The sequence below is a fragment of the Neovison vison genome, chromosome 8, assembly GCF_020171115.1.
Source record: "Neovison vison isolate M4711 chromosome 8, ASM_NN_V1, whole genome shotgun sequence".
Lineage (NCBI taxonomy): Eukaryota > Metazoa > Chordata > Mammalia > Carnivora > Mustelidae > Neogale > Neogale vison.
In genome coordinates, this window is record NC_058098.1 from 31,232,217 (window position 1) to 31,241,664 (window position 9,448).

The 9,448-nt window shown below is 47.1% G+C and overlaps 1 protein-coding gene across 1 annotated transcript; it reads right to left on the minus strand.

Moving 5' to 3' along the window:
- Positions 1-2,576: 2,576 nt before the first annotated feature.
- On the minus strand, positions 2,577-9,046 carry PROKR2 (prokineticin receptor 2). The gene is made up of 2 exons (XM_044262391.1): positions 8,515-9,046; positions 2,577-3,460 (listed from the first exon to the last, which is right to left on the minus strand). The coding sequence occupies exons 1-2, from the start codon at positions 8,970-8,972 to the stop codon at positions 2,764-2,766; spliced, it is 1,155 nt and encodes a 384-aa protein (XP_044118326.1). The 5' UTR covers positions 8,973-9,046; the 3' UTR covers positions 2,577-2,763.
- Between the last annotated feature and the right edge of the window lie 402 nt (positions 9,047-9,448).

The window sequence follows — 9,448 nt, forward strand, 5'->3', positions numbered from 1 at the left end:
GGAGGTGAACCATGAGAGACTATGAACTCTGAAAAACAATCTGAGGGTTTTGAAGGGGCGGGGGGTGGGAGGTTGGGGGAACCAGGTGGTGGGTATTGGGGAGGGCACGGATTACATGGAGCACTGGGTGTGGTGCAAAAATAATGAATACTGTTATGCTGAAAATAAATAAAAAATAAATTTAAAAAAAAGAAAAGAAAAGAAAAGAAATATCTTAAGCTTATCATCAATTAGTCTTGAGAAGAGTAAACACAAATGCAATTTTAAAAAAAATTTATTTATTTATTTGACAGAGAGAGAGATCACAAGTAAGCCGAGAGGCAGCGGTTGGGGGGGTGGGAAGCAGTATCCCTGCTGAGCAGAGAGACCGATTCGGGGCTCAATCCTAGGACCCTGAAACCAGGACCCGAGCTGAAGGCAGAGGCTTAACCCACTGAGCCATCCAGGTGCCCCAACACAAATGCAACAAATTTATTATTTATTACCTTAACACCAGTTAGACAAATGGAAAGTCTCCATGCAAACGGCAGTATTCATTACACAAACAACGATTTGGAAACGAAGGGGTAACACAGGCAGGGAGCAGTTTTTGCATGCGGGTAACCAAGGGGAGGATGGATGCTGGCATGAACTGCCGCTGTTCTAAATACGCCTTCAACAAGTTTCTTCTCTGTTTCAGGATTGAACTATTTAGTTTTAGATCTAAACATACTATATCTAAATATACTAACATATATAAAAGATTAGTGGGGAAACAACTGAACACTGTGGTTAGGATTCCATATGTTAATTATTTAATTGGATAACAACATAACACTGATTCACTGGAAAATTACAATACACACTGATATTTACAAAAGCTGTTTCAGTTAAATTTAAATTAAAGAGGAATGGTACATATTAGGATAAAAGGGGGGGAAAAAGTCTGAATTCTTTTGTCAGACACAATTGGTGCCCAGTTCTACTTTTAATGAATCTTTTCATTAGGAGAAGATCCTGGATGGGAGTAATAAATAAAAACACAGCGATAGTTGTAAAAAAGCAGATAACCGCAAATACTTACTTGCTTGGCTGTGAAATGCATTAAGTAATTTTTGTAAACACAGAATTTACAAACCATTTGGCTTAAGCTAATATTAAAGGGAGTTTGCATTTTTGGAGGTACAGTGATTGGGCTGAAGGTGAGTGCGCTGGGTGGTGATGGAAGAGAACGTTCCTTGAAGCATCACTCTTGGGTAGACAAACCAGCGATTAATTAAAAAACAAAGAAACAACCCAATAACCCTTTCTCTAAAGAAAAGTAGGAGTTATCCCAGTGTGGATGGATCAGTCCCAAACCAGGTACCATTTGTAGTCTCTGCTTCAAAAGGACCAAGGAAGGGCGGAATACATATATACACAATCACCACACATGTATAATAATATAAATGTTACGCAGCCTTGGGACGTGCTGCTTGACAACATGCAGGGAAGATTGTCAACACTTCTGAGGAGGCTAAGGGGGCAGTTGTCACTGAAATTCTGATGTTAAATTTTCCTCATTTTAACCCAGGATGGGGGTTCCTTTTTTTTTTTTTTTTTTTTTTTTTTTGGGCCCCAGAGGACAGGCTGCACCGCGAAGAGTTCAGAGGTCTCTGGTCCAAAAGTGGGAGTGTTTCTTCACAGTAAGTTATAGTGGATGGGGTTTCCCTAATCCAAACTGTCCAATATCACTTATTCATTTTTATCACTGGTAGAGTTAAAAAGCACTTTCAGCAACTGTGGCCTCCGTGGGTTCTCCCAAGAGTCCTGTAAGGTAGACAGTACAGGTGTTCTCATCATCCTTGTTTCACTGACCCAAAACCTAGAAGCAGAGAGAGTAAGCAGCCAGGTCACATGAGGCTTGAATCCAGGCCTTTCCTTTCCAAGTGCAGCTCGTTTCCTTTGTTCTCAAAAGAGATTTGTCCTAGAAAGTCATCCAGACCTTAGCCACATGGATTATGTCCATCGCCAGGGGCAAGCTCTACCTCTTTCTCTGTCCCCTTCCTCCCTGACCTTACAACCCCCCAAAATCCTTTATGCTAAGGTGTCAGGGACTGGGTGTGTTCCTCATTTCAGGACTGCCTGTGTTCACCCAAAAGAATGATGAGCTTGCAAGCATCCGTGGAGAAGAGATTTTTCTGGTCCTTTCCTTTGAAATTGCACCATTGTAGATAACCAATGGCCTGGTTATGAGAAAAATTTCCTCACAGCCAGAATCTTAGAGAATATCTTTAGGGAGGTAGTAGGAGCTGAGTGGGAAAGTTCAATGGGATGGCATGAACCCTCTTATCATGAGGCTATAAACCGCACACTCTGACGAACTTACCCTTGCCTTTCCCGTCATAATAAGTGGCTTATTCTATAGACTTTGACGTTGCTGCCCTGATGAGCTAGAGATACAGGTAGCGCGATGGAGAGTGAGTGCAGCTAACCATGTGAGGTCCCTGACTGGGGATTCCAATAGCTTCTGCCATTTTGGCTTGTTATTTAATTTTTGCCCACAGTAGGTAACGGGTAAATGTCAGCTCCCGGCGGCCTAGTCCTATCTCCTTGGTGCGGCCAGCACACAGTGGGTGGTCAGTTCACCTCAGCTGCGGTTACCCGCCTCGAGTCCCACCGCCCGTCAGGACTGAGCGGCCTCCAGCCCCTTGAGGGCCGTGAGGTGTGGTACATAGTCGTTGTGAACCTGGCTCCCAGGGGATGACGTGCGGAGTTCCGGCTGTCGGGCCTTCCACCCGCGGGCTACTTCAGCCTGATACAGTCCACCTCTTCGGTGGCGGGCACGCCACTGGTTTTGAGGTCCAGGTCGGCACTGGACTTGCTCCCGTGGTGCGAGGGCCGCCAGTGCAGCAGCATCATCTTCTTGAAGTACTTCATGGTGTTGTTCTTGACCGTCACGAAGCACACGGTGTTGATCATGCTGTTGCTCATGGCGATGCACTCGACCACGTAGAAGGCCGTGAGGTAGTGCTTCTCCTTGACGAACACGGCTGGGAAGAAGTCGCGCACGATGGTGAAGCCGTAGAAGGGCGCCCAGCACAGCACGTACGCCGTGAGGACGCACACGAGCACCAGCACCGTCTTCCGGCGGCAGCGCAGCCGCTTCCGGATCTGCTCCGTCTGGAAGCCCGGCACCGCCTTGAACCACAGCTCGCGGGAGACGCGGGCGTAGCACAGGGCCATGGTCACCACGGGGCCCACAAACTCCACGCCGAAGATGAACAGGAAGTACGACTTGTAGTAGAGCTGCTGGTCCACCGGCCAGATCTGGCCGCAGAAGATCTTCTCCTGGCTTTTGACGATGAACAGGACCGTCTCCGTGGTGAAGTAGGCCGACGGGATGGCGATGAGGATGGACACCACCCAGACCAAAGCGATCAGGAAGGAGGCCGTTTGATAGTTCATCCGTGGCTTCAAGGGGTGCACGATGGCGAGATATCTGGGGTGGGGGGTGGGGGGGACGGGGAGAGCAGGGGCGGAAAGCCATCAGTAGTAAGGAGGCGTGCTGGGAAACATCCGTCTGGAGGTTAGCCCAAACACGCCGCCAAAGCAGACAGAATGGCACAACGAGTCCCCGTGTAATTATCCAGTTTGGACAGGGTTTGTCTTATTTTAGCAACATCCTTTGGCATTTGGAGTAGTGTCGGGGTTTAGTGGAAACAGCACAGGCTTGGGTCAGACAGGTGGAGTAGATCCCAGCACCCCCCCACCCCTCACCCGCCAACCTCCATTGGCTCAGCGTTTCTGAGATTTGTTTCTTCAAGTGCAACATGGGATAAAGTGACACTTACCTTGCGGGGCTTCTATAAATATTAAATATGATAATGTTTGTAAAATGCTTCGCAGGTAGTAGGTATTCAATGAATATAGGTGGAATTTTACTGTTAGTCCTATGGATACCACCTTACCTTCTGTCTTGCCATTCTCCCCAAGAACCTCATGCTTTCAGAACTCTTCATTCCAAATGTCTCATGGGTAAGAGGGGAAAGAAGGGCTCTGGAGTTCAGAGAGAGAGATGGGGGTCTTCTCAGGGCAGTGGGCTAGGGCTTTCTCTCTCTCTCCCCACCCCCCAGGTGTCACCCTGCCTTATAAAGCAGAAAGGAGAGTAGGGGGTGGGCTTGCCGTGGAATCTAAGGAATCTATCTAAGGAGGGACGGAAATGACTAACCTCACTGAGTGCAAGGACCAGAATGCCAGCTCCCGATACCAAACTTTTACAACTACCTCCCCGGGCTGTCTCAAGCTCAGATGAGGTGTGTGATGTTGCCTTGACATCTTAAAGCAGCACACAGCATGAGGCTTTATCCTGATCTTTCCAGTGAGCCTGGGAAAGAGGTTGGAGGCCTTTGGGGGCCCGGCATGGGAAGGCAGTCAATATAGGCTGTTATCTCGAGCAAGGCTTCACTGTAGACAGCTGATGCTTATTCCTGCTGAGGAACCCCTGGAACAGATGTGGGGCACCCCGGGGAAGGGGAAGGGGATCCAGGATATTGTTTCACCAACCAGCAGAGTCATTGGTGAGGGAGCCAGAGAAAGCCTTCAAGCAAAGAAAGGCAGGTTGTTTGTTGGCAAGTGGGAATGGACAGGTGTGCACCTAAGTGTTAGTAACGGGATACAAGAGGGACATCAATTGCACCCGCTATGATCTGGTAAATGCCCGAAAGGTTGCTGGTCCTATTGTGTGCCCAAACTATGTAGATGGAGACAAAGTAGAAGACGACACAGTCCTTGACCTCAGAGAGTTTCTCTTCCACCTCAGACCTAGAATAACCAAGGGATAAGTTAAGAATAACTTGAAGAAAGACATGGTCATTATGCTAGTGACATAGTCTGGGAATGCTTCAGGAAGATACTGAGATTCTGGCCACCTCCTATTCACTCCCCCGATGAAGGCAGGATTCTCCCGATCTACACAGTACAAGATGAGTGAACACACAACACCTGACACTGGGCAGACGAGATCAACAGCAGTTAACTAGTCACATATAGTCACAGCACAGGGAGAGGGATGGTGCCCACCCTGCAGAGCCACGTAGGAGTTGCACTCAGGGACAGAAGGAACCAGCAGGGGCTGTGGGCAGCAGGCTTTATAGTGACAAGAGGACAAAGTGACCCTCGACTCCCATGGGATGATTCGATTTACTTGTCTGAATAATTCTGCTAGGTGATAGTGAGGGGAAACCCATCAGATTGAGGATCGGGGGTGCAGTTGGTCTAGCAGAGAGAGGAATAGCAGGTTAGGAGGCTTTCCTGCTGGGTGGAGGGCAGTATCTGGCAGGAACAGAGGACCTCATGGCTGGAGAACTCGGAGGCTCTGGGAGGCTTGAAGATGTCAAGGCAGCACATGGAATTTCAGGCTTTACAACAGGAGAGCCTAATAAATAGTACTCAGGTTCTAAATCAATTGAAAAATATGGCAAAATTATAAGAAAGATGGATGGCCAAACTTTCACTTTCAGGTTCTAAATCAATTGAAAAATACGGCAAAATTATAAGAAAGATGGATGGCAACTCTGCATTTTGGGACATCTTTTTAATGAAGAAGGTGTTATGGGACGAGAAAATATCAGAATTTAAGAGTTGATGACCAAATAGGTAGGAACGTAGGAATTCTCTCTGGCATTGGTTATTGAGATACTTTTCATTCTGAAACTACATGGTGTGTGGGGGGGGACAGAGGAAAAGAGAGAAAGACAGAGAGAGTGTGTGTGTCCTGAATTAGCTCTGCTTCGAGAGTCCTCTTGGTTAGCTGTATAGGATTTCCAGAACAGTCCTCACCTTCGCATCTCGGGCTCTGCTTCCCATGCTCCAGTGGTCAGCTACATGCAAAAGAATGAAACCAGACCACTTTCTTACACCATACACACAAGTAAATTTAAAATGGATTAAAGACCTAAATGTGAGACCTGAAGCCATAAAAATCCTATAAGAGAGAACAGGCAGTAATCTCTCTGATCTCGGTTATAGCAACATTTTTCTAGATCTGTCTCCTGAGGCAAGGGAAACAAAAGCAAAAATGAACTACATCTAAATGTAGTTAGATCTACATTTAAATGTACTACAACTAAATAAAAAGCTTTGCACAGCAAAGGAAACAGTCAACAGAACTAAAAGGTATCCTCTGGAATGGGAGAAGGTATTTGCAAATGACATATCCAATGAAGGGTTAGTATCCAAAACATATAGAGAACTTATCCAACTCAATACCCAAAAAACAAATAATCCAATGAAAAAATGGGCAGAAGACATGAGCGGATATTTCTCCAAAGAAGACATACAGATGGGCAATAGACATGGTCAGCATCACTCATCATCAGGGAAATGCAAAGCAAAACTACAGTGAGAGATCACCTCCTACCTGTCAGAATGGCTAAAATAAAAAACACAAGAAACAACAGGTGTTGGTGAAGACGTGGAGAAAAAGGAACTTTATGTGCTGTTGGTGAAAATGTAAGCTGGTTCAGCTGCTGTGAAGAACAGTTTGGAGACTCCTCAAAAAGTTAAAAGTAGAAGCTATCCTCTGATCCAGCCATCTCACTGCTGGGTATTTACCCAAAGAAACACTAGCTCAAAGGGATACATGCACCCCTGTATTTATAGCAGCCTTATTTACAATAGCTAAATGATGGAAACAGCCCAAGTGTCTATCAATTGATGAATGGATAAAGAAGATGTGGTCTCTATATATGTTAGCATATATTGTACACACACACACACACACACACACAAACACACACACACTCTGGAATATAACTGAGCCATAAAAAAAAAAATCTTGCCATTTGCAACAACGCGGATGGAGCTAGAGAGTATAATGCTAAGCGAAATAAGTCAGTCACAGAAAGACAAATACCGTATGATTTCACTATATGTGGAATTTGAGAAACAAACAGATGATCGAAGGGGAAAAAAGAGAGAGAGGATCAAACTGAGAAACAGTCTTACAACGAAGAACAAACTGGTGGCTACCGGAGGGGAGGAGCGTGAGGGGATGGGAGGAACCGATCACGGGGATTAGGGAGTGTTCTTGTGATGAGTGCCAGGTGTTGAATGGCACTGTTCAATCACTACTGTTAGACTGTGTGGTAACTAACTGGAATTCAGATAAAAACTTAAAAAAAAAAAAGACCGATGATAATGTTTCCAGCCTGGGTGATCCGAGGACTGGAGCCGGAAAGCTGGTTTGGGGTGAAAAAGCTGTTTGTGATGTAACTGGATGGTTGCTTCCTGAGAAACTCCTATATTGCCCCAAACCCCCAACATGATAAAGACAAATGTTTCAGTGGGACAAAGGGGATGAGAACAACATCCCTCAGGAAATTGAATAAAAACGCAGATTCCTGGGATGGAGCTCAAGGGACTCTCTTTCAGTAGGGCTGGGGTGGCACCAGATCTGACTTTGTATCATTCGCGCGGGGCAATTTTGTACCTTTGGTTAACAGTTACCTTTTGTAAACACTGATTTGAGGGCTGGAGAGCCTCAGAGCTGTAATAACAAAATGGTTTCTCCTGCAGGAATTATGTTACGCAAAGAAAATGGCTCTTCTACCTCTGTGTATATTTCATTATGGAAAATAATCAATTTGTTGATTAAAAAGAATGACAAACCTAAGTAGCACCGAGAAAAAGGAAAAAACTGAAGGGTTCAAAGGAGACCAAAAAGAAAAAAGATGTTTACCCAGAAGATGTTTCAGCAATTGCCCCCGACCCCCAAAACAGAGCTACTGGTGGTCTGACATTGGCCTATAGCTGTTTACATAATTAAAACATTTGTAAGATTTGTCCTAAGTTGCTACTAGGAATTTTATAAATTTTGTAAATTTATAATAGAGCAAGGACTTTCAGAACATCTCATGCAAATGTATGCAAATGAGTCCATGGATGTATGCAAGAAAACAAAAGGAAGGATGTCCTTCCCTTTTTCCTACAAATAGGCCATTACCTTATTTTAAAATTGGCTCTACAACAAAGCCGCCAGGAACCAAGGTACATTACTATAGGATTCCCTTTTTCATGAAGTTAAAGAACAGGCAAAACTAAACTGTGCTGAGTGAAAGCAGACAGCTGGGGTGGGAGGACTGTCTGGTACAGGGCATAAGGGAGTCAGGAATGTTCTTGATCTTGGCTTGGGGAAGGGTGGCAGGAAAAACTCGGTCCATGTTTTCTCGACCGGAAATTGCCCTGGTGAAGTCAGTATTCCGTGGCTTCTGAGTAGCCAGTGGCCCAACCCTTCTGCTTTTGCTTTTGAGGCCAGTCTGTGGCAAAAGTGGTATCTGCAGGCGTGGCCCTGAGCTGGGGTGCTTGGGTGTCCCGCTCTAGTTTGGGGGGAATCTGAGCCACAAGCAGAGACACGGGGTCTCTTTTTCCCCCGGATAGAGGAGCAGGCAGGCAGACCAGCAGCAGGGCCAACCTGTTAGAGCGGAAGTGAGGAAAGGGGCAGCCTGCCCACCCCCATCTGTGCCCCGCCCCCCCATCGGCCCACATCATCCTCACCTGTCGATAGCTATGGCCAGTAGGGCGTTGGTGGAGACGTACAGAGAGACGGTCCGCAGGTAGTTGACGGAGGCACAGAGCACGTGGCCGTGCTCCCAGGACAGCTGGCGCACCACGTAGTAGTCCATCTCGAAGGGGCAGCAGATGATGGCCACCAGGAAGTCGGAGATGGCCAGGTTGGCGATGAGCAGGTTGGTGAGGTTGCGCAGCTTCTTATAGCGGGCGAGGGCAGCGATAAAGACGAAGTTGCCCACGCCACAGACCAGCATGATGCCCACCAGTGCCACCCCGATGACGATCTTGGCAGCAAAGAAGGTCCGGGTCTTGGTCATGTCCTCATCCTCATCCAGAGGGAGGTCATAATCACCGTAGCTGAAGTTGAAGGGGAGGGGGGAGGTGGAGTCTTGAGCCGGATTGAAGTTGGGGGCAAAGCTAGTGTTTCCATGCTGGACTGCCATGGCGGAGACAGCAGGAGGAGTGGTGTGTGAGTCTCAGCACACTGAGCTGGGGGTTTGGACCTTCAGGTGTCACGACTCACCCAGCCTAGCACACTGCCCGCTTCCTTGAGGAGAGTCAAAATGTCATCCTGGACCCTGAAAGGAGACACAACCAGTGGGCACCCTACAGGAGAACGCCTGGTAGTATGCTACCAGAGTTCCCCAAGTAGAGACTGACCAGACCCAGGGACTCCCCTCAGACAGAACTAACCTGGGTACACGGGAGGGGAGACATGAGATCTGGAAATTGGGAAATCTTCCACGGGCTGACAGGCAGTACTGGGTTCAGAATGTCTCTCCAAAGACATCCAACAACAACCTACATCTTTGCCCTTTTCCCAGAGGCCAGCACCAGTGTGACTGCCCAGTCACGCTCCCTTTCCCACCATCAGCTCCCACAGGGTCTTGGCAAAGTTTCCCAGGCTGTCCAGGCAGCT